This window comes from Ailuropoda melanoleuca, chromosome 8, assembly GCF_002007445.2.
Source record: "Ailuropoda melanoleuca isolate Jingjing chromosome 8, ASM200744v2, whole genome shotgun sequence".
Lineage (NCBI taxonomy): Eukaryota > Metazoa > Chordata > Mammalia > Carnivora > Ursidae > Ailuropoda > Ailuropoda melanoleuca.
In genome coordinates, this window is record NC_048225.1 from 3,524,118 (window position 1) to 3,550,218 (window position 26,101).

At 41.4% G+C, this 26,101-nt stretch overlaps 1 protein-coding gene across 9 annotated transcripts in view; it reads left to right on the forward strand.

Annotated features, from left to right (window-relative positions):
- Window positions 1–26,101, forward strand: part of GRIA4 (glutamate ionotropic receptor AMPA type subunit 4) — a 368,862-nt gene that overhangs the window by 331,116 nt on the left and 11,645 nt on the right. For 2 of the 9 annotated variants that reach the window (XM_034665670.1, XM_034665672.1), the window contains exon 15: window positions 24,504–24,618. The exons of 6 other annotated variants lie outside the window; for them this stretch is intronic. In XM_034665670.1, coding sequence (XP_034521561.1) covers window positions 24,504–24,618 — 115 coding nt within the window. Of the gene's footprint in view, window positions 1–362; window positions 8,264–24,503; window positions 24,619–26,101 lie in introns of those variants that run through there. One more of the 9 variants, XM_034665675.1, reaches the window with a different exon arrangement.

The following is a 26,101-nucleotide window of genomic DNA, read 5'->3' on the forward strand; positions in this document are numbered from 1 at the left end:
CTTGCCCGTTGCAGAGGGAGTGTGGTGTGAGTAAGGTCTGTACAATTAGACCCGATGACAGTCCAGAATTGTGCACACACAGACCCCTGAAACGTGATTCATGAGCAGAGTGTCACACGTGTGGATTACGCACATAATCCACATGGGTTAGAGATGAGACTTTCATTCTTAAGGAAACACTGGTAAAATCTGCCCTTTTTACCCTTGTGGTCCTGGACATAGGGAAGTCACATGTTTATGCCCAGGAGGCAGAATATCCTATTTTCCTTAAGCAATAAAGGCTACTGTGACTTGCTGGGGCTAGAGCAAAGCCGGAGTCGGCAGTGACAACTGACAAAACCTCTGGTCTCACTGCTGCTTAGGAGGGACTCGTACAAAGCACAGATTCGAGAAGACGTCAGAGGCTTTGCTAAAGGACTTAACCACGAACCCGATCTTGAGAAATGATGTCTCTGGTAAGCCTTTGAAACATGAAAGTAATGAGACCTGCACTGTTGCCCAGTGTAAAGGTGATATGCTTGTTTTCTTTGGTTTGAGAAAGGGAACTGCAGCGTGCTTTGGGTATGTGTGTTGGGTGGGGGCCCAGGGGCGGCCCAGATCCGAGAGCAGACAGTAGCCCTGGAAAGGTTGTGTTAAACCAGTACTGTTTGCGAGCAACAGTGTAGTAATTAGTGAGGGGTTTGACGGTGTGTCCAGAAGGGACCGTTTTAAAAGGAGAGAGAACAAAGTGAGCCAGTAAAGACAGATTGGGTGTGGACTTTGGCAGTTGGGAAGTCATGTTCTTTGCACATACTTTCCATATGAAACCGGAGAAATGTCCAGGGAGAAAGCCAAACCAATAAATTAGCCATGATAAAATTCTACCCCAAAATATTCCAGCCATTCAGAAACTCAAACTGGCATCAGAGCGTTTGGTCTTCAAGGGTATGTTTTGTAGGATGTGATATGAGAAATGTGTCATTTCAGTGAAGCCAAGGAGCAAAGCAGTCTCTGTTGTTGTAAGAGCACCTTCGTGTAACTAATTTAAAAGAACGAGAAGGGAAGAAAGCAATGGTGGTTGATATGTAGATCAGTGTTCAGACTATTGATTACATTCACTGGATGTCGCTTCTGCTCTTAATTAATTCTCTGTGGGTGTAGCTGCCTTGTCCTCTGTCTTGTGTCTACTGATAAAGTCAAGTTCCAGGGACTGCATTTGGCCCTGAGATACGGGTACGCCTGACTCCCATTGATGGCAAGACAGAGTTCCCTCTTAAATGTGCCACTTTGTCAAATCCACACTACGGGGATTGTTTAGGGAGACGCTGAAGGGCTTCATCTGTCTAGAACTGTATAATAATCCGCTATTGGCTTCCCCCTCTTTTCCTGTCCTTCCCTGGATCTCGTTAATGAGCCAATTGTTAAACTCCGCTTCCTGGATGGAGAGTTTGTTTATGTGCTTTGTTTTATATATGCCACAATTTCCTGAGCAAGCTGGCCCCTGCATGCTAAAACCACAGTCATTTTGTCCCGTCTTGGAAAACGCTGGAAGAGCTCGGAGGGCTAACCAGCATGCACCTTTAGCTCACCTCCTCACTTCCCCACCCCCAGCCCAGCTACGGGGAGGGGGCGGGGACATTAAGCTTAAATTCTCATTCTTATTCAGTGAGGCATCTTCTGTTTGAACAGGGGCAACCTCATATAGAGATGGACTAATAGGCCCCTTCTGTATAAATGATTGAGTTTGTGGGAGCAAATTCAGAACAGTTGCATTTACCCAGCAAGATCCCTAGGGCACATCCACATCAAGAGTGTCTTTGAAACCTTTCTGCCTTACCTGGTCAGTAGACTGTGTTCCTGTAGCATCTTTTTTTTTTTTTAACTAAATCTTTACGTTAATAGCTGTGGATACAGTGAGACTAGTCTGTTTCATCGTCTTTCTCACAAACTCTGCTGTTGTGATTCACTGGGCAACATGAGACTTGAAGAATAGGAAAACATAGTCTTTCCTGCTCTGTCAGCCGAAACACAAAATGCAGACAAACGGCTAACAATTGTCTGGTGGTCTAGGGAGTCTCAGGTTTCCAGATCTTGCTGTTCGGTCACAGTACTTCAGAATCAATGTCCCAGAAGAGGGGTAGACTAGGCTGTGGAATGAGGATGGAAAGCCAGGACGTGAGTCTTTACTGTAGACTTGCAGACAAATGCAGTCTGGATCGTCGCGGAGACTGTATCTGCCTGGGGTGGGAGACGCTGCAGCAGGAATGACCCCCGTCTTTACGGGAGGGGAGTAACGCACAGAGTGCTCGTCGTCAAAGAGACTCTTTCAGACCCGTGTTTGCGTGGTTTACAGGAAGCTTTCAGTTACAGAAGGGCAGTAACTATGCTCAGAAATTCCTGGGTCTCTTGTGCTTTGACATAGATTGGTCAGGTTTCAGGCCACAGGAGGATGTTAAGAATGTTGATGCCATTGAACGTGGCATCTGTAGATCTCGCAATGACAAAAAGGAGCAGCGACAGTCAGATGAGCCTGCGTCCGCCGGAGAACGCGAGTCTTACCGGCGTAGTGATTTATTTTCCAAAGTCGTCTTCTAAAGAAAACTTTTGGTTCTCATTGTGAGATGAGAGGGTAAAATATCTTCTTTTATCTTATCTCTCAACTGTCCCCACACTTCAGTATTTCTCTTGAATCTTCTTTTCATGTGCACAATGCCATTTATACTATTCTCGGCCCGCCTCCTCGTTCCTACTACGATACCCTTGACAACCCAAAACCATTGTGAAGTCTGTCCTCTGGCTGAGAAGTTCTTCTAACCTACGCTTTGGACGGCGCTGCAGTGAGGCATTCTGTTCATTTTGACTTTACTGTCAGTACTGTCAGCTTCACTGCACACATGGGTCTGCTCTGTCAGTACCGTAGTGTCCATTGTACAGTGAAGCTTACACTTTACTAGCAAAATACTGTCCTTACTATATCATCCATGTTACACTCGTTGCTGTACTCTCTCCTATGCAGCAAACAGAACGGACAAATGTTGTTTAGAGGGAATCATAACTTAGTTAATTCAGAGATTTACTGGGTACTGAGTAGATGTTAGGTGAAAAGACCCCTTTTGAAGATATTCGTGGTATGTAGTAACTGTGACTGCTACGTAGCGAGGGATCCCATCTGAAGGCTGCCCTGGCCTCTAAGAATCCGTAGACTTGACCCTAGTGTTTGAAGTGAAGTTAAACAAACAAACACACACTAGTCTCCTGTCTTCTATTATTCAGCAGTGATAGTTCTTCTTCAGATTTTGCATTCTCCAAAAATGTGGGCGAGACTGTTTCTAAAATAAGACAAACGCTCTGTCACCCCCAGAAAATGATGTTTCGAAAGAAAGCAGTTCCTGAAGAGCTTGATCAGTAATTGAGATCTGAAAAAATGGAGACCCAGTTGGACTTGCTGCCCTCCCGTTGCAGGAGCCCATGGCAACAGGAGCAAGACCCCTGATGCCAGGCACGTGAGGCTCAGCTCACAACAGCCGCCTCGGAGCCCAGGCCCGCAGCGTGGCAGGGGGAGCGAGGGCGGGAATGGAAGTCACAGGAACACAACTTTTACTGGACTTTTTCTTTCAGTATCCCTGGCCCAAGTCTAGATCTCTGCCAGTGTGGACATTGTTCTCTGTTGGCCAAACTATGTTTCTTCCACTTCGGAGCATCCTTTCGGGCAGACGTATTAAACTTAGTATCCAAATCCACGTATGAAAAAAATACATTATCCTTAAGGAACCACTTTCTCATGTCAAACTGGTAAAATGTGTTTACTCCTTGGTTCAAGCGTACGTACAAGGTTTAGAAACAAGGGGCTTGCCGGACGTTGTGCATGAGAATAAAGTTGATGTCTGTTTTCAGTGTTAGTAACAAGTAAGCTGTTAGCACTCCGTGTGGACATAAGAAAAGCTGGAAAGTACAGAAAGTTAAACCTGAGTACTAATACTCCTGAGCAGCACTTGGCCTCAAGTGAATAAGTTTTTCACTCGTTTTCAGGAAATGCGTTGCTGTAGATTAGTACATAATTTTTTCAATTTTAAGTATTGTGGAAGGAGATGTTTTTGCGTATGACTATCCTTCGTTTTTCTTGATGCCGTAGTAAAAGACGCTACAGGTAACTCAGATTTTGTGATCCCATTACGACGGGGAATGTAGTCTGTTGGATTAGGGATTAGAGCACACGCACACACACACATCAGTCATACACGCACACAAGCACCCAAATTCCCCGCAGTCGTGATATGCTTAGTCACTCACCCAGTTTCCTACAGAGATGCCGATGTTTATTGGGGGGACCAGGTATTTTGCAGTCACAAACTGAGATGGGCGTGGCAATCCATACCACACGTGTCCCGGGGGGAAATAATCCCCTTGAGAATCCATGTACCCCATCCTTCCTTTTCTTTCTGGATGTTGTATCCAGTAGGAAACATAAAACTTTCCCCTGCCATTTGAAATTCTACATTTCTCATTTAGGTCTTGCCTACACTTGAAAGATGATTGAAAATACAGCTCCCATGAAGAAGGAAAAAAATGTGGCATTTTCCTGCATTTCTTTAAGATTCACCAGGCATTAAACATGTTTGCCTTCCTTACCACTAGTAAAAAAAAAAAAAAATGCTAATATGATTTGCCTTCATATATTTGCCAGCTCATTCAACAGATGGTTGCTGGGTTCCCACTGAGAATTTGCTGGTTGGTTGTCAAGTTGTCCCTTTGAGTTTGGCTTTGTGACTGCCATAGGTAACACCCCATCGAGGTGTTTCTAAATTCCATGTTTAGCTGTGTGCTCCTACTTACCACAGCACTTAGAAACCGTATTCTGGTAACTTGCCTCAGAAAGTGGGTACTTTGTGGCCATTTTAGTTTCTACCACTTCAAAGAGGATTAAATGTAAGGAGATAAAAATGCTGTAAATGAGGTTCACCAGTTCAAGCTTTCACAACCTGATCTGAGGAGAAACCTAACACTGTCAATTTGGACAATTCTAAGAGAAGCCAGAATTCCAAACTGTTTTTCTTTAGTCCCACGTAATTGCCTTATAAGCAAATCCTAGGAAGAAAGAAAATCTCCAGGGAGAATACCTACATCCTATACAATTCAGATAGATTCAGTGGTAACACACAGTTAACGTGAGTGCTGGACCTCTAGCCAGCCAAGTCAGGTGGCCTTAGCCTGGCCTGGAGTATATAGGAGACATGGTGTCGTGTCTGAGACCAGAGTTCATCTGCTGAGAGGGAATAAATGGGCTGTGGATGGACGTATCCTTACGTTAGCAATGTGTAGAATTGTTGTCGTCTTGGCGACAGGTCCCACCTAGGTCACTGGTCTTTATAGATCATCTCACTCTGCGGAGTGGTTTCCAGAAGCAATTGCAGCGCTAGTGCTCGGGTTAAAAGGAACAACAAAGCAAGTGCATGAGGGTGTTTGGACCCCCTGTTCTGCAGTGCTGAGTGGAAGCCCATGTGTGGGTTCTCCAGAGCCCAAGCCAAAAACACCAGGTCTGGAGAAAAGACTCCCCTGCCAGAGCACTGGCAATGCCAAAATCTAGAAAGAGGCTCAAGTAAGACACCTTAATAAGGAACTCAAGTCCAGATAGTCAAAGCAAAGAATCCAAAAGGACTGGGGGGAAGGGGAAGGGACGGAAGGGAAATGTGTGGCACCAGGAATTCTAGAGCTGGGAAAACAGTGACAGCAGCAGAGTTCCTGCTTTTACAGTGACTCAAACATGTTGGTGTGGCCCATGCATGGTTGGCTGCCGATGGTTAGAGTCTCAGCCGTAGGACGAGCACTCGACAGCAGAGAAATTGCGTGTGTGCGACGTCTCTGCTGGGCGTAAGGCATCTTCTGCTCACAGCTGCAAAGCTCCTCTGAGGAGCTCCCAGTTATAAAAGAAACTGTGTCCAATGAGTGTTCTTCCCTAGAAGACCTTGGGACCATGAGTTTTACAGATGTGATTGCCCTTGTCGTTTACAAACTAGGAGCAGCTGTTAATTTATCCTCAGAACAGCATCAAGGTCAAGTGATGGGGGGGTTTGGTATTGTTTTTGCTTTTCGTGCATTGTTTGTGTAGGATTCTGTTCTCCAGACTTACCTTCCTAAAGGGGAGGCTACAAGGATGGTCCGCCCAGGCTGCTGCAGAGGAAGGGGTCATTAAAGTTCTCAGATCACAGCTCGTACTTCTCTCAACAGTGCGGTAGGAACAAGACGAGAAGCATTATCGTCATGCCTTAGCAGATTCCTACTCCTTACTGTCCTGAGTCCCTCTTTCCTGAGATCATGGAGGTAGGATGGGGAGGGATTGCACGAGAGAGGGAAGAGGGGCTCTCTATGCTTGGAATGATCAGACGTGTAAGAATATTTTAGACGTGCACATGCACACACACAGGACTTGGAGGGAGCATGGTGATCAGATTTACCAGGAAACTCCAGAATACCTATAATAAAATATAGCTCACGTGATTGTGGAGATGTAATATTCTCCTACGTGTAGAATTCTATACAATACTGTTTTAATGCAGTTTTATACTAGTGATAAACATCTACTTAGTGCATCATAGGTGAATAATGGTTTTCCATAAAAATGAAAACAGTTCAGCATAGCATATGGGAAACCACCCAGCCACAACTTGAGGCATTATTATCTTCCTTTTGTCTCTAAAGATAATATCAGCCAAGATTGGGCCTGGTTTATGATTCATACTTAAGAAAGGGAAGATAAAGTAGCTTGGCAGTTATTTGGAATGAGCTGGAAAATAGTAAAGACCCTGGTTTAGAATTATATTCTGTTTTAATTTAGTTAGGAATAGGAAACTGTAGTTCATTTATTTTAATGTCCCCCCCCCCAATTCAGTCCTATAACTCTTGTTTTCAGAATGAAGTAACATACATTTGTGATAACTTTGCCTCAAACACCATATCTTATACATCCTGGCAACACCTAAATAGAAAATCCCCATGTTACACTGCAGACTCCCAGTCCTGGCCCCAAGCCTTCTCGGAAACAGCCTTGTATTTATTATAAGACTGTCTTGTAACTAGTAATCATACTAATGGAAGTTAGAAATACTTTGTTCATCCACCTTAATACCAGAAAAGTCTATTTCACGATTGAAAGTAGTTTATTTTAAATGGACAGATTCATACTCTCTGAAAACCTGAAAAGCCATTGCTTGGGCTCATCCACAGAATGATACACACTTCTAGAAACTTAATGAGACCATTTCAGTATACTCTCTTAGTAGTAATCACACGACTCAACAATGAAGAAAAATTAAAGGCATAAAAACAATCCTAGCATCAATTCTGCCTTTCAAAGTTTATAATTCCAAGATGTGGGAGAAATCTATCATTTTAAATACCACTGACCATATGAAGTCCTATCACATCAAGCTGAAATAAAGTACACTTTATTTAGCTTACTTTTTTTTCTGGGATACTCAATAAAGACAGTGACACACAGATAATTTTTTTACAGCAATGTTATTCAACCTGTTTTCTGTAAGCATTCAATCTTTGGGAGTTAGCCAAAACAAGAATTAAAGTGGAGTCAATTAACCCAATGTGACACAAACAGCTCTCTACTTTCAAAGAAAAGAGGGACGTGTGGACCCATGTCCACTGCTCAGAAGATGGCATGAACGCTGTGGAGACCTACCCACAAGGCCTCTACTCTTACAGAGAATAGTCGCTTCCTGTTTGGGGCTGACAGATACGCAGTTTCGGAACATCCTTTTTTAAAGGGAAACAGGCCAGAATCCCATTAGTAACTAAGAGAAGCTCTCCTCAGATACCCAGCCCCTATTCTTCTGTCTTTTCGGGTATTTGCAACTAAAACCACACACACACACACAAAATCACAAAAGCGCTTATCAGTGAGTACAACTGCTCTATGTTGCTAGTTCCTTTAGCATGGAAAGGAAATGTTTTTAAAAAGCCCTGAGAAATAGAAAAGTTAGCATGAAACTAAGTATCCAGAGCCCTAAGTCAGTACCCTAACCTTTGGTTTCTGTTTGAGGCCAGATGGAGGTAAATGAAGTCAACAGGATCCAAGAAAAGCTGACCTCAGATTGTCTCCCAGAGTAAAAAGCAAAGAGCAAAGGCTAACAAAAAAAGAAGTTGTGCCCTATTAAATGATACAGCAATGCTATCGTATAAGGCAAAGAATCAGTTAATATATCATCTAATGTTCTTTTTAATTTGTTCACTTTTAAGAGATGATGTTTAAGTTTGGCTAAGTGTTAAAACTCTAAAAATCACTGAGCAGTGTATTTCTTAAGGGAGACAATAATAGTGACAATGCAGCCTGTGAGCTTTCAAGCCACTCCTACACGGTTGTTTTTACTTGCTCCTTTTTACCCTCTTAAGATGCCATTCTGTGAAGAGGACGAGTCTATCAGTTGGAGACGTTAAGTGACTTGCCCACAATACCACTGCTGTGATTGGAATGGAGATCTGACTCTCTCCAGTGCTCTTGTGGGGAAAGAACAAAAAAGAACTTTTTAACACAGATACAATTTACTTTCAAAACTTACTAAACATTTTCTGTGATTCTTCCATGTTGCATTTGAACATCCATAATTTCAAAGCGTATTGAGAATACCCCCGTAGAGCTCAAGAAACGATTAAAAAACCCTAAATAAGCCCTGGCTAAGTTGAAGAAATCACACAGAAATAGCCTTCAGGTCAAAATAAAGACTGTACAGCAATTAAAACTGGTCCAAAAAGTGGAGGGAAATTGGCTCAGATCCCCGACATCAGAGTCGCTCAAGGAGAAACAGAAGAGCTTCCCACTTTGAGAGTCTAAGCATCTGTGTCGTGTCGTGAGCGACCTTTAGCAAAACAAGCACAGAATTCTCCTGCAGTGCCGTCTGAAGTTGCAGACGCTTAGTAAGCCGGGGGAGAAGTTAATTCCCAGAACCTCAGTACAAGCTCATCAGGTTTGGGAATTAAATAAGTCACTTCCTCAGTAAATACCTGCTTTTTATCGCTTCCTGTCTACACTGTGAAATAGAAAGATATTTAAGGAAAGCACTTCTTTTTAAGAACCGCAGAGCTAGAGATAGACGCAGGTCTTGTAGGCCTCCCTATACAGACATTTAAAATTATAGACTGACGTCAGACTTTTGGCAAGGTACAAATCTGGCAAAATTATCTGGATTGTAAAAGGGGGAATAAAACAGCAAAAGTGAGGCATGTGCATATAGAAGGGCTTGCTTTGATTTTTTTTTTAGAACACCACGTATGCTTCCCTACCTAGATATGATAAAAATTGGCCCATGTAATACAGCATCCCATCGTGTTTCAATATAAGGTACTTGAGAAGGTGATTTTTCAGGCCCTAAGAACACCAGCAGCATCAGTTGTTACTTAATTTGTGTTTCATGTTTGCCCTCATCACAGATAGCAGGCCATTTATGCTCTGAAGCGTGAAGACTGCACAGCCCCTGGAATTGTACCCTGTCCACGCAGTGTCCCCACAGTTGTTATTCATAGACCTTCAAATCATTTTGGAATATAAAGATACATTCTTTAGAACTCTGTCATTTAGGCGACTTTCATGGATGAAGTAGGTGTTTTATAAGAAAAAAAACTAATATACTTTTTTTCTATTTATAACACAGCTTCACAATTTCCGAATGTATTATTATAGAATAAGAAATTGAAATTATGTATTAGGAAAAAAGGAAATTCCCTATTTCCGTATATATTCTTTGGAATTTATAGGGTTTAATGGACAGACTGGTTTGTCAAAATGGCCATTTTTGGAGTAGTCTTAAAAGATAATGAATGAGGTTAAGGTTCCCGAGGAAGAACACGAGAACAAAAACGTGTATTTGTAGTTGGAGCAGTTTTAATCTGCCGTGTCTACATCATGTAACTTTAAGAGGACCAAAGCTCAGAGGGTGATGGTGACAGACGTACAGCATAGATCTTCCATACAGTGTTTTTTCCCTGCACATTTTCATAACGGCCATTAGAGTAACAATTACCCCATCCTTCATTTCGACGTCTCTGGAATATATTGTGACAACCCAAGGTTCCAAAGTACATCCATTTTCTCACCTGATGTCGTTTTACTTGATCAAGAATTTTAATAAATTACCCAAAGTTAAATAACAATAGCACATGATCTTGTATGGGTTCAGGCTCATTCTCGGTCTCCACTTTCCTTCATGTCTCATGAAACTCAATCAGTTGTCTGGTATTTGATCTTTTTTATGGGAGCCAGTCACTAAAATTATGCCAAAGGGTGATTAGGAATGGACTGTAAGCTTGGTTAACTAGACAGTAGTCTCAGAAAAGACAAAGTCGTTCAAATAGGAGAAGATTGTTTCAGATGCCGTTTAATGAACAGGAAACAAATTTCACAACTCCTACGTACCAAGTGCACGTATATGAATATATTTGCCCCAAAAATCCCTGGTGCTGGTGTTACTGTCTTCACCGGGACAGCTGCGTCCGCTGAAGCTCAGGTAGAAAAGGAGCCCATCATTCTCTCCTCCCCAGATCCATGCTCCTTTCATGCGCTGCCTTCTTTCTCTCCAGAGATTCCGGAAGCCTTACTTAGCTACAGGTACATTAAGAAAGAAAACATCTCTGTCCTACCTGTGATTCCATTTCGAAAAAATAAAACAAGTACATTGTTTCTCATAATATCCCATCTCCCCAACTTTCCTAACCCTCCCCTTTTATGACCCCTTAGGGTTTTTTTTTTCATTTTTGCGATAATTCTTGTTAATACCAAATTTAGTACTGCCCCCAACATGGTGTTGGCTTGTAGCACTATTAGTTTGCCCTCAAAAACACCAGGAATATCAGGGAAATGGGTTGAGAACACCACAGCATGCCTCTGTATTTTTAAGGAGCTCCAGCTGCGCCCCACGATACACTCTCCGTGATTCAGGACAGCTGATGAGAATTACCCACGCAGTGTGCCTGCAGGCATTCCTCTGCTCTACATCTTACAGATGAGAGTAGAGAGTTTTGTCCCTCTTACACAGCAAATATTCATTCCCTTTGGCTTAATCGTTAAAATGAATTTTAGGCTCATTTCAGTGAACTCCCCGGTATATCAGACAGTTGGTAGTGTCTTGTGAGACCTGAGGAAAAGGTTGGCCAGAACTGAACTTGACTTTAATACAAGACCATGTTCTATTATTGTTTAACTTTGGGTATTTCTCCCCTAGGAGGAGGACAGAGGAGAACTAACCAGCTCCAGGACCAAGGTAAGAGGGGAGTTTTCTTTCAAAAGAATGGGTTCCATCCATTTGAAGGAAACCCCTCCCCCACCTATTTTTCAGTCCCTTTTTCTTTGTACATTTATATTTTTTAACCCACGCCTTAGGAAACCAGCTTGCCACCTGTGCGTTAATAGTTACTTGAACATCCCCTTTCAAATGTTATAGCAGGGGAAATAGAAACCGTCACACAAGTCATACCAGTTACATGCTAATGCGTTTATGTTTTCCATCGTCATTAAATCTCAGTGCCAGTCTTCCCCTGAGGGTCAGTCTCTTGCATAGGCCTTAAGAAATTGCCATCAGCTGTTAATTTCTGTCTGTGGAATATGGATGGTAACTGATAATCAAACCATAATGGGTAATGGGGTTACAAAGATACTAAAATTAAAATCCAAAGTGTTTCTATAGAAAATATATTATTCTTTTTTTTAAAAAGATTTTATTTATTTATTCGACAGAGAGACAGCCAGTGAGAGAGGGAACACAAGCAGGGGGAGTGGGAGAGGAAGAAGCAGGCTCATAGCGGAGGAGCCTGATGTGGGGCTCGATCCCATAACGCCGGGATCACGCCCTGAGCTGAAGGCAGACGCTTAACTGTTGTGCCACACAGGCGCCCCGAAAATATATTATTCTTAAGAAATTTTTTATTTAAAAAAGGATTTATTAAAAGGAGCAGCTGATTGATAGAATGTAAATGATATGTGATTTGGAACATGCACAGGCTAGACTCTGGGTGTGTAGCAGTACAGATTTGATATGTTTAAGGCTCCATATGAAAACCAGAAGGGAGAATGAGGAAGGGGAGCTAACACTGTCCGGAGTGGTATTTCTCCATGCTTAGCCTTCCCGGGCATCGCTCCCAAGTGGTTTCCGTTGTTAATTAACCCCTCACCTTCTGTGTTGTTGACCCTGGAAGTCATCAGTATTCCCTGCTTTTGGTACTCCGTGTCACATTGGTCCTTCCAGGGGAAGAAATCCCAGGTGAGAAACAAGTGAGAGAACCTAAAAGCATCCAGATTTTGAGACATTAGGAGAAAGGTGGAACCCGGCGGGGTCGGGGGGCATGCGGGGACAGCGTGGGGACCTTCTGCACCAATCCTCTGTCGTCCGAGGAGGCCAGGTTTTGTGGGACTCAGGTCGATATTAGCGAAGCTTGAGGCTCAGACCACTGAGCTACTTGAGGGTCCAGAAGAAGGGAATCCTAGGAAGCAGGGGAAATGTGCAGAAAGGAGGAGAATTCAGGCCGTTTGTTGCCAGTAATCATCATCTTTCAGAAACAGTTCCGGGCGTTCTGTCGCAAGCGTGTTAGCGTCGCCTTCACGTTCGATCGTCAGGGTTTTTAATGAAGGAGAATCACGTCAGATGGATTTTTGTTGGAGACTGTTGTCTTAGGGGCAGGAATGGCGGTGAGAGCGCGCGTGTGAGATGGGGACCTGATTCTAATACCAACAAACGCTACTTTGTAGATGATGCTACCGCAGTGGCAGCCAAGCGCAGAAACCCACGCGCCGACTGCCGGCAGGCCGTGTGTCTTGTGGTCAGAAGTCAGAACCTGATTTTCCTGTTCTCGCTCCCTGACCCGCTTGGTGGAAGGCACACAGTTCAGTCCTGCACTTAAGATGCCAGGTGTGACCGCCTGGGCAGCCACACGCAGAAGGGGAAGCCTCAGATTGTCGTCCGCGCACCATGTCTGGGAGAGAATTCGGTGTGCATGCCGACATGAGGTCTGTCAAACAGATCTGTGTGTGACCTGGATTTTACGAAACAGTTTATGGTGACCTCATTCAGGGAAAGAATTGGTGGTCGTTCTGCAGTGACTTGGTTTTGTTAGGTAACCTGAACGTGAGATGAAACACCGTTTTCGTTTTCTGGCTTTGTCTCTTTGCTCTGTAAAGTGAAAAATACCGATCTGCTATTAATTGCGTTCAGTTTATTAGGCGTATGAAACATATTGAGTGGAAGTGCCCAGGCTGGTAGCTTAAGAAGTACCCATGTGCTCCTGACCAGGAGCGAGGAACTGAAGAGCTGTGTGCTGTGTTCTAGTGTTAACGCCACCCGAAGCAAATGGGGGTGAAACCATCCCCAGAATTTACACTTTTGGGGTTTTTTTCCCATTGAAATTGTTTAATAAATGAGAGACCATATCTCCGTTTTGAAATGCAGTTGTGAGCCCGGCTGCCCTCAAAGATAAGCAGCTTTGTGTTTCCCTTTGAAGGGCATGAACTGAGAAGCTGTAAAGACACACGGACTTAGAATTCATAGGGTTTGGTTCTTTTCAGAGAATAACAGTAGAGCCCCCCCACCCCCCGCTGTGCTCCTAGTTAGGAGAGGTTCACACAGCTTCTTCCCTTCAGGTTCCCATTAGCTTAGAATCCCTTCCTCTAGGAGACCTGTTTCTGTCACTCTGTTTCTTTCTCTGTTTATGCTCTTCTCCCACCTCGCCGAAACCCAAGCCAAAAGTTAGGGTAGATAAAACCAGCAAGTAAAAGACATTTTAAGTTCTATCCAAATACTAGTCTTCTGCAAAAGAATCTGGCACCCCGAATGAAAGAAAAATTGAAACTTTGACTTTTTAAGAATTTGGTGGGAAATTTAAAGTATTTGTAGATAAAGATTTACTAGACACATTCAGTGAATTAAGTGCATATTTAAATACACAATACAATAAATCTCAATCAGGCTAAACCAGGCATAGACGTAGTCTTTAATATCTGTTGATGACAAATGTAATTCTTAATTTCTCTGATGTACTGAATTATACTATTCCCAGTAGTAAACTTAGGAACAGAAGAATTTTATAAAAGGGACATGCTTTATTTGCTGCTCTTAAATAGGTTAGAACAAAATGGTAAGAAATAACGTTATCTGGGGTTTAGTTTTAAGTATCTGATTTCTCCTGAAACTCAACAAGCTTGTATCTGATTTTATCAATTAGTATTTTTTCCTTGCCTGGCTACGCAAACTGAGCTGGTAATCCCTTTATTTTGACCGTCTATAATCTCACTGAAATACCATCTTAGATATTTTGTTTATACGATGGACAAAATTGTTTGCCATTATTCATAAAAATAACTAGTGTCGGTAATTCTTTATGTCCCTTTTGCTGATATTTAATAGACAGTTTGGGACCCTTTTGCTTTATTTTGTTTTGCTTTAAAACGCTCTCCAAAAGACCTCTCCAGCAGGTCTTCCCAAAATCCACTAGGTGGCACGGTCGAAGGACTCCCTTTGATGGCCCAGCACTGGATTCTTTCATTTTAATCAGCTGCTTGAAAAGTAGCCCCTTCAGTTAATGCGGAGATACCAGCTCTGCACATAGTTACTGCATGGCTCCTAGGGTTCTCGCCCTGCCAGGAGACTGAGGATGGTGTAAGATACCGTAAAACATAGTCACTGTGCTCCACGGGCAAAGACCGTACAGAGATAGCGACACTGTGAAGTGATGTATGTCTCCGAGTAAGTGGGAGCGCTCCAGACAATGGATAATTTAAAGAAGGAAATTACTAGAGTCTAGAGTATCTGAGAGAGACCTCATAAAAAAGGTTCAGATGTACTGGTTGATAAATATTAGTTGAATTAATAAGTCCATGAGTGATTATTGGAAAATAGTAAGAACTTTAGAAAAGCTAAGGGGGAAAAAAAAGAAATTTCTGGTGAAGGTTCTGTCATGAGACTGGAATGGATTGTGAATAAAATATCTTTGGGACTCTTGGGAATCTAGCCTGGAGAAGGCAGAGAAGGTCTATTTGGGGAATTAGGGTGGTTAAGAGGCTGGGCTTCTGTGGTAGAAAGACCCGGGTTCTAATTCTGCCTTTGCCATTGACCAGCCATGTGGATTCAAGATGGACTCAAAGAGAATGTGAAGAATTTGGGACAGAGCCTGGCTTAATCAAATGTAATTAAATTATACTTTAAAGGCGTACATACGCTGAATTGTTAGGAAGCTTTGAATATCAGAAAAATTAGAACAGAGTCGTATCTTGGAGGCAGTCATTAGTCCCCGAAGGTTTTCCGCAAAGCGCTGTAAACAAGCAGAGAAGCATGGCCATTCTGACTCTGGGTAGCTGAGAACAGATTGAGAGTCAGTGATCTTGTCTCAGGTGATAAAGGCTTCGACTCAGCTGTTACCTGTGTAATAGAAATGAACAGAGAAATTCGAGAGACACCTTTTCAGAAAAAAAAAGTTCTTAATGGCTACTCGGCTATAGGAAAGGAGTTGAAATGAAAATTGGAAGATGAGATTGAGTTTCTGTGATCGGGCTTTGTTATTATTTGTGTTTACTTTTCTACTTCTTCTGTGAAACATTTTCTGATCCATTACACTAAAGCTTCTTTATGATAACACGTTTGGGATTCCTCATTACCTGTCGTAAAAGATCCGAACTTAAGTCATTAGGAGCCCAGTGTGTATAAAAATAGACCCGTTTTACTCCAACCTTAGGAAAGAACAAGTGTCACCATCTAATCAAATCAAGTCGGGATAAAGTTTATTGGTACAGCTCTTTAAGGAACATTATCTACTGTTCTTCTTTCTTGGATGTTTAGGAAGGATCAGTTTCAGCTGATAAGACCACATGCCTCTGAAGTCTTATCTCAGCTCCAGAAGTATTTAGCCAGAGGGGACAGAAGTTGCAGGGAATATATCAGTCCGAGCTTAATAAGGCATCACCCCCCAGCAAGCCTGATGAACCGCGGGGAATCTCCCTTGGAGAGCCATAGTAGGGAGGAGTACCTAGGTTAGCTACGTGGGGAAGGGGACCCACAGAAAGCAAAGTGGTCCTAGGACTCTGGGAAAGAGCCCTGGACCAGAAAGCAGAAGACCTCCTTCCCAGCTGGGTCTTGGCGAGCGAGGCACCTAACTTTCCTTAGACCCCAGTGACCACAACTGTCAGATGACAAGGTTTGAGACAACCTCTTACCCCCATTTTGATTCAGAAACAGTAGGATTCTAGTTCTTTAAAGCAGTTGATGAAGTTTTTAACAATGAGCAAAGGAAGGAGAAAGGAAACTCGGTTGTTGAATATTCTGGAAATCCTGTAAAGATAATAAGGAGCATGGTCTACGAGAAGAAGGAATCCAAAGTCAGGGACAGAGCAGAGGCCACCCAGCAAATCTCCATGAAAAACCCAGTGCTGCTCGACAGCTCACACGCAGTGAGTGCTGACCCCCACAGCTCTCCTGTCCCTGAACTCGTGCTTCAGCATAGAAACACCACTTAACAAGTGAGACTCAGAGCGAACGGGAAGCACTTCACAGTCTGTAGGTAGCGACAGTCCTGTCTTGAGACAAGGCCCCCCGTTGTATGATCCATCGCAGAAACTGATCGTAAAAACAGAGTGGCTTGGGGTGCGGACCTGAGCCCATATCATCTCAAACAGCACCCCAAGGCCACCACAAGTCAAATAAAATTTACGTGATTTAATATGAATAATTAGTATTTTCTCAGTATTATGTAAGGGTAACCAAAAGTATCTTGGAGCAGTTTTTATTTTAATTTTCATTAGTGTAGCATGCAGTGTTTTAAGAAGCCCTGCACATGGGGCGCCTGGGTGGCTCAGTCAGTTAACCATCTGACTCTTGATTTCAGTTCACCTCTTGATTTCAGGGTTGTAAGTTCAAGCCCTGCATGGGGCTCCACGGTGGGTGTGGAACCTACCTTAAAAAATTAAAAAAAAAAAAAAAAAAAAAAAGCCCTGCCTATGATGTGTTTGCAGAATGATCACAAATTGAGGCTCAGGCCTTGCAAGTTCCTTGTCGCCAAATCACAGTCTTAAAACCTCCTCTCTATTAAAATTCTGGAGCAACCATGGGTCATTGAAATAGTTCTCCTTCCCTTCCCTGAATAGACATACCTGAAGGTGGTCATTAATTAATTTTAAAATAAGTGTTACTAAATTCTGGAAGAGATATTTTTTATCTGCTCACGATTCCCTTTCTGAGTTTTGTGGATCCTCAAAACTCCAGATGCCAGTCTGCCCGCAGCTTTCACAGGCTTCTGAAAAAGGTTCCTGACCCAGAGGAGGACAGAAAATTCTACTCTGTGACCTAAAATTGACAAAATCATGAAACCAAACTGCATGAAATATTTGTAAGGATTACATTTTTTAAAGAAAGGTTAACACTAAAAATATAATTAAATTTTTCATTTATCTCAAGCTCTAGCTTGCGCTCTAAATTACTAGCAAACATCCTCACAAAAGTCACAGTATGTCTTCAAAGAATCCCATCCCTCAGACCTAGGCCTCAAATAGCCGTCAGGCAGGCAGATTCCGAAGAATGCGCTCAGGGGCGCCTGGTGGCTCTGCTTCTGCTTTGGCTCAGGTCTTGATCCCAGGACTCTGAAGGGGAGCCCTGGTCTGGCACCCTGCCCAGCGGGGAGTCTGCTTCTCTCTCCCCCTCTGCCCCTCCCCACGCGTGTGCTCACTTGCTCTCTCACATAAATAAATAAAATCTTCAAAAAACACACACTTTAGAGACGATTTCTGGAATCTAACCCAGTATCTACGCAATTTATTTAGCTGTCTCTGATGCCCTTGGAGTATGAAATGCAGAGGACTCTATCCACTAAATTAATTGCATATATGCCACCCAAAATCCAAAGCAAAGACAATAAATCCTTCCCTATCGAAGTGGTTTTCAAAGGCTCATTATACATCATGTTGGGACTGAGTTGTCTTTCCACTGAAAACAATTTTCCTTCCTAATTTTGATATCAAATTATTGATTGGCAGTGCCATTTTTCTGCAAATCTTCCCTGTCATTGTGTAAGCCACCTGGAACTAAAGCTTAGTGTCTTTTCTAAAGACATTTGCATACAGATGTGGAGCAATTTAGCCCAAATCCTGTCTTTGGAAAGAAGTGCACAAATCCAGTGAAGCAAAAAGAGCCCTGTGCTTGTTTACTGGAAGGGGTAATTTGGGAAGAAAACTAATAGCACAGCTGCAAGTTAAATTGAAAACTTAGTGGAGCATTTATAATGCTGAGAACCGGTTATTCTTCCAGGGCTTACACACCTGATCAAGGTGGAACTGTGGATGCAAACGCCTTTCCTTAAGGTCAGATCCTCACCTCCTTATCATTTGACAGCCTATTGATTTTTATTTACTTATTCTATTTTCTTGATTGATAAACTAGTTCTTTCTCAGTGAGTTATTCATAGACTTTATACAAAATTCTGGGGTGGTTCTAAATCCTCAGTTTCATGGCTTATTTCCTCCAAACACCTTTATTTGGGGGGATATCATTAATTAAACCACACGAGTGAAACTCCATATATCCCAGGCTCCTCCCTTCCCGTCTCCTCTTGCTCTACTGGGGTAGACTTTCCTGTGTGCAGTGCTCATGACAGTAGTGAGAATTGCCACCATCATTTAAATAAGACAGCCAGTAGTCTGTGCAGAGTGGGCTATTATTCATTTTTCAGGAAATTACTATTTTCTTAGTAGAGTGGTCCTAGAAATTTTTCTGCATGTACTTATCTGCTACATAACAAAGTTTAAATCAAATGAGTTCTCCAGTCTGGAATTTTAGTTTAAATGCAAAAAAGGGATACAGTAAATAGGTAGTGGGATGAAAGACTTTTTTAATTGCATTTTTTAAAAATTCCTACCAAAAAAATGAAAAGGACTTTTTTCTTAGGGTCTCTTCTGCTTATTTGGGGAAAAACATAGTTGCCAGCCCTGAGAATTCTTTTCCTAAAAACAGAGGCATATACGTTTTTTTTTTTTTTTAATGGCCCACTTCCCAGGACTCAAGTCTACCCACCATCACATTTCATTTAATGTAGCGTAAGGGGAAGAGCTCACCTTGTCCGTGTAAATTCGTGTGAAAACAGCTAGTCTTCTCTCCAGGCCACTTAGAGTTCTCTTAACCTCCTGCAGATCCTGTCTGATGGGGGAGGCCCACTAATTGATGCATTACTCATACTTCCCTGCCTGACCTGTTCCCCTCAAACAAGGCAGAACATTTGTAGATGCCAAGTACATCATCCCATGTCCTCCAGCCCATGACTAGAGACGCAGAACCAGGTGGACCAAAGCAAACCACATCTTCAGGAGCAATGAGTACTTTACTGATGTCCTTAAGAGCAGTTCCTAAATTCTACCTCTTCCTCATTTCTTTGTGGGTTTTTTGGTTTTGATCCAAAATAAAATGTATATGTTGGTTTGCATAAAACAGTTCTTTTAGGCATTATATTATGAAATAATATAAAATCATAAAATAATCGAGAAGGCTTTTTTTTGTTTGTATTTACTGATTATTAAAGTATCACTTATTGTAGAAAATTTTGGATGGGTTCAGAAGCGTAAAAAGCAAAATGCAATCCAAACTAATCATACTCCCTACATCCAGAGACGGCTTTTTGTCATGTTTTTTCCCCAGTATTTTTCCATTAATGTCTCTCTCTCTCTCAATATATTTTTTATTCTTAAATTAAAATCATAGTGGATATACAGATGTTTCTTTTTTTTCACTTATTATACCATAATCACTTTTTTCTTGTCGTTAAAAACTTTGAATGGTTGTAAGACATTCAGCCGTACGAACTATGTGTGCTTATCAACAGACCCCGAGGAGCTTCATAAAAACGTAGACACAGTGCCCCTGACTCAGGGGGACCTGACCCAGCACTGTCAGGCCTGAGATCTAGATTTGTGATGGTGGCTTTCTATGCAAATCAAGCTTGAGAACCGCTGCTGGGCCCCGACATCTACTTAGTTCTCCCCTGCTGGTGAGCGTGTGAAGTGCTTGCCCTGTTGCTACAGAAATATGCTATGAGGGCCATCCAATTACTCCCGTCGGCATCATGGATTAACTTTATTAGAATTGGTTCCTTAGAGGAGAATTATTATTAACCAGTAATATTAATATTAGTCAATTAATATAATGATCCACATTGTCAGTAATTTCCAAGAACATACGTTGCATTTAAGCTTTTGTTGTTTAAAGTCATCTTATTTCTTTTTTAGTTCTTAATTCAGTCAGGATACCCATCTTACTCAGTCCTCGACGATATTACACATGATCTTTACTTCTGTCCTTCCTAACATGAGTGGCACAGAATTGAATTGGCATCGTTTTAATTCACATTAATTTAATTCCAAGCCAAGTTGAATTATTTTCATATGATTTGTATGATCTTCCTGCATGAATCATCTACTAACATCCTTTGTGGATTTTAAAGGGATTTTCTTACCTGTTGACACAATGCCTGGTGGGTTCACACAATTTTCAAGTTTTTAAAAAACATATTAAGATTTATTGGGGACTATGAAAAAACTTTCCTAGCCTCATTCAGGTAAATATTCTGGACATTTGAACCCCCATGATATTTCAATTTTTTAGAGTTTAGGGGCACCTGGCTGGTTCAGTCAATAGAACTTGTAACTCATGATCTCAGGGTTATAAGTTTGAGCCTCACATTGGGTGTAGAGATTACTTAAAAACAAAATCTTATATATATGGAGAGAGAGAGAGAGAGAGTTTGTATAAAGAGAGCATTCCCATTAAGAAAGCACAGGCCTGGAAGTGATGAGACCTTCTCATGTGTATATAACTAATGGATCCTTTCCTATAAGGATAATAAAGGAGTAGCAAAATCACACCATAGGTTAAAATAAACTGCACCATCCCCGCCAACAATGAAATAGTCATCCTATTAAGTAAAATGGAATTGAAATTTCTTTCATCAGACTAAATATGATATTGTAAATTACTTGTTCTAAACCTACATACACCCTAGATATCCTGTGTGCAGATGTTGACGAGGTCTAGGGCCGGCATGAGTCCTTTATAATAATATTCTTAAATCCAGGAAATCATAAAAATACTTGATTAAACTTAAACTTTAAAAATGTTCCTATTAGGAGATATTTTGTCAGATGTACATTTTAAAAACTCACCAACAGAAAGATTACATTACAATATGGCCCAGAAGTGAATATAATGATTAAGGCATAAATTAAGCATAAAAGCATACGCAAACATATAGAATTGAATGATAAATTATTTATGAAAGGATGAAAGGTACGAGATGGATATCTTAGCCTGAATTAAGTTGCCTTTAACAAGAAAATCTCCACACTAGATGAATTTACCCAGTATCGATAAACGGGAGAAGTTTAGGTCTGTTAGTTCCGGTTCGAAAGCTTTTGTTGTATGTGGTCTTTCAACAAGAGCCCTCTTAATAAAAACAGGTCCCAGAAGCTAGTGTGGTGAGGTGTGGATTTGCATAATCTCAAACTGAGTTGAAGGAAAATTCAGGAATAAAAGCCTCGGGCAGTTTTTCTGAGGTCCTGGAATTTGACTCAAGGAACATTTTCCTTCCATCCTGCATCAGGTTCCCCGCCGTCTCACTACTATTAAAAAGGCTACTTGGAGAAGGATTTTTCTTACCTAGAATTCCCCAAAGGTACAAAAGGCAAAGGCAAGAAGTTACCTGAGTCCTACTTCAGTCTATCAAAGGTCATTGTCAACACACCTGGGCTTTTAATTGTGGTCTGTGCACGTCCAGCCAGAGTGTGGTCACGGACTGGTTCTTCCTCTCCTTCCACTTTTAAATGAAAACAGTCCACTCAAATGAGTTTATCTGTAAAAGCTGCCTTTCATAGACCAAAAGGAGTGCTCAGTGTAAGGGAGAGCACACCTTCTTCTGTCCCTCATCCTCTGGGCTGACCTACTTCACCTTCTCTGATGTTTCATCAGGACCAGAATATCCCTGATCAGTAATCTGCGTTTCTGAGCTTGATTGTGAAATCCCTGTCTGAAGTGTACGAAGGGGATTGCAAAGCAACAATAAAACGTACCAGAGGGAGGGTCTGCTTCCTACGTCCCTCGGTTACCCCACTACTTGTGACTTCCCTAAGCTTGCTTCCAGTTACTCTTTCAGGGTTCCTTTTCCTAAAAGCAACGTGTTTCATAAAATAGGACAGATGTTCAAATGTGGTTTGTGCCACAGTTGAAATGGCCATCTGCAGAGGCTGCTAGACCTGATTATATACAGAAATGACATCTGTAGTCAGAAGTTGTAAAGAACAGGCAGCTTTAACATGCAAAGAAATCTTCAGTACTTGAAGACTCTTTCTGAATGTTAATTACAAGGTGCGTTCCATGCATCATTAGAGAAAAGTAAATGTACATATAATAGTATTGGGGGACTTTATCAAGGGGCCACATGTTTCTGGAAGGAAAATGTGGATTAATTGTGAACTGGGCAGTGACTTACCTACTGGTCAGGTGTATCATATGAATCAAATATTGATGTATACCCACACACATACGGATAGCAGTGTGAAACTAAACTGTTTTTACATGGCCTGTTAGATGGTATTAGAAAGACAAAGTCTTAGAATAATTTTGTAGAAAGCTTTATTCCAAACAGTTTTCTCAACATGAAGCTTTTTTTCCTTATCCATTCCTTTATTTTGCTTTTTGTTTTCTCCTGTGCTGTGGAACTGTCTTTGGATATGGCTGATAACCCTGTTAAATAACCCTCTCATGAAATGATTTCAGTTTTATCAAAGGAATGGTCTAAACCAATACATAAAATTATTGGGATGCCACTTCACTAGAACAGATCTAATATGAATGTTTCAGGCTAAAATAAAGTGGATTGTAAAAATAATTTTCTCCAGAATAAAAATTTTAGTAGTTCAGTTTAAATCACTGAAAGACAAATTTAGTTTGTTGTGGACACAAAATAAATTAAAACAACTGTCTCCCAACAGCACTTTTTTTTAAGTAGGTCTCTCTTCACTGAATATTCATTAATTCTTGCATTTCGGTCTGGTCCTTTTGGTGATTAAACCAACCACCTGATATTGTTCACTTTAGGAAGTATATTCATTATTTTAGACCACTAATGTTGCCCTTGGGAAGGTGGGAACCTCTGATTATTTAATTAGCATTCCGTAAATGGCAGTGTAACGCTCAAGAAGAGTTAATAGTCTCAAAGTATATGGTTTTCTTGTGGGAAATGTTTATTCTCCAAGTGGATCAGACTATCACAACACTGGAAAATGAACATTGTTTACGTGAAATATGATAAACACGTTTTAAGAAAATAAGCACTTCAATAGGCTGATTGGTGGCGAAATATGTAACACTTTTTACTAGTCAACAACTGTTTCACTTGCAAATCAGTTTTCAAGTGCTATTCGTTAATTTGGGGTTGTTTTGTTTTATTTATAATTCATTTGGCATTAAGTAATCAGCAGACTCAGTATTTATCAACTGCGATAGCACAGCCCAAATTCTCCGTATAGAAGCCACTCCCTAGCTTTAACAGAAACTTCATGAAATGCTGGGAATACCTCTTGAAAGAGATAAGGGCTCATTTAATAACTGTAACTTGAAAGCAACTAAGAAACCAAATACCTGGCAGGCAAAAGCCCATGACACATTGTTAATGCTTTTAGACATTCGTTGGAATCTGGCTCCCTTATTACCCGCTAGAGTTACACATGGAGGCAATCGAATCTTGACTCTTTGTCTGCAAAGTCCCCATCCATGCAGCACGGCTTCCTGGGGTTTAATTAATTTCAACGGTCGCATTGGCCTCTCCATCCTGGTTAGATTCTAAACAGCATCCAAAGCCTTCAAGAATCAACACCAAATTCACATAGAAGAACTTTTCCCTGAGGGCAGCTACTCTTTTTCTTGACTATCCTGAGACTTCTAGCGCAGGAAACTGAACCAAACGTGCTAATCCTAGATCCTGAGAGCAATGAAATCAAACAAATGAACGAGCTCAACTCCCACAGACAATAAAGGGAATCACAGTTAAGCCATAGTCTTTGTTGTCAGGAAATCAGTTCACAAAAATGAATGAATGCCGTTCCGTGTTTCCTTCTGAGAATGCATTTTCATTTCGGTCTCTTTTCGGCTGTTGACTTTCTTAGAGGCAAAGGATCTCCATGCACAAATCTTCCTCAATTAGTAGTAAATGCAAGTTTATTGCTATTTTGCAGAAGAAAAAAAAAAATCCATGTCATTGGTTGATATCAGCATCCGTTAATTGCCAGTAAATGAACTCTGAGAGTGAACAGCGCCACATACCACATGTTTCACACCCTTTGAAATTAGTCACCATTGCCTTTGGTTTGGACTCTGGTGGAAGGGGCTGCAGGACCGCAAAATGAGAGGTTTATTTAGCGCCTGGGAGAAGCTTATAAAGAGCTTAAGTCCTCATTCCTTCTAACATCTTAACAGCTGTGCAGTTTCTTACAAAATATGTTTTATCGTTTCAAGAAATGCTGTTAACCTCGCAGTTTTAAAACTGAATGAACAAGGCCTCTTGGACAAATTGAAAAACAAATGGTGGTACGACAAAGGAGAATGTGGCAGCGGGGGAGGTGACTCCAAGGTCAGCCTCAATGTCACCAAAAGCGGGTAAACAGTATGTATAGTAATAGGTGCATCTGCTGGGAGACGCAGCTTGGACCCCCCCATCAACACCGGAAGTGCCAGTCCAGTCCCTTCGAAACCCAAGTATGCAATTACTGTCAAAGCAAAAATATTTGCATCTGCTAACCAATCTGGGGACACACAAACAGACCTCATTACAACAGTCCCTGCACCTCTGTGGCTTTGAAGACATCGTGGGTCAGACCTTTTAGTCCTACGAACCCCGTTGTAGAAAGCAGGAAGGGATCCAAGCTTCTGAAAGGGCAGTTTAGTGATGCAAGGAGGGCGGACACCAGGGGAAGTCTGTCTCCTTTGGTCGCCCAGGCATGGCGAGACGGTCTACAAAGTGTTTTTGAGTAACAGCAATGACTGGACTCCGCCTGAACCTGTCTAGAATACCTTCCAGAAAGCCATGTCTCCACCCAGAACCCTCATGCTTCCGCTAAATATCAAGTTAAATAATAAAGATAGTCTAGACGTTTTTTGCCTTCCGTAAATGGATCAGATCACAAAATGATCAGCTCCAAAAACAAGACCCATTCAGCTCTGTGCTCACTATATCCATGTCATATTTCCAGCTTCATAAAATAATGTGGGTTTTTTCTTTCTAAGTAGTTTCTAAAGGAAACAAAGATATACAATTAATGGAAATAATCAACTCATGTCCCAGAATCCTTCTTCACTGTCTATAGAGTTAAGCAATCCATAGGCAGGAATATGCTGCCTGGATTTTCTTTTGGTGCCCTAACTTGCCTGGAATGTTCTGACAGTTTCCACAAAAACCTAAGTTAAAAAATGCATATTTATATGCAGAGAAAATTCTTTAAATTTACACTAATCTATTTTTCCATGCAAATTACAAATATAAGAAAACATGCTGTAATAGCACCAAAGAAAAGCAAAGATTTTCTAGTCCATTAGAAAAATTGTGCTTGCCAGTGTTTATTTTTATCACCAATGTAAGAGAAGTACAACACTGCTTAACAAATAAAACTTTCCACAAAAATGAATAACAAAGTCCTATTTTAGTGTCCATTAAAACAACTTTTCAGAGAAAAATAAGCAGAGCAGAAACGTACACATAATGGAAAAATCTATTTAACGAAAGTCACGTCAGTCTGTTTCACTAAGGGGTTGGGCCGCTCAGTTGGATTTTAATCTGTTTGTATCCCACAGATTTGGTTTGGTACACGTGGACACTAAATAAATGAGTGTTGTCAAAAAATATATGTGACTCTAACCTTGTAGTTCTCAAAAGTCAAGCTGTTGTCCCCATAGGTACGCGGTAACTTACTGTCACTGAACATGAACTACAAAGTGATATATTCTAAAACGTTACTTCAAATCATAATGAAATGTTATAAAGTCAATGTAAAATATTCCCCCCAAAAGATATCACAGTGTGTTTCGTTTTTGTGCTAAAAACCATTCCTGGTAGGTTG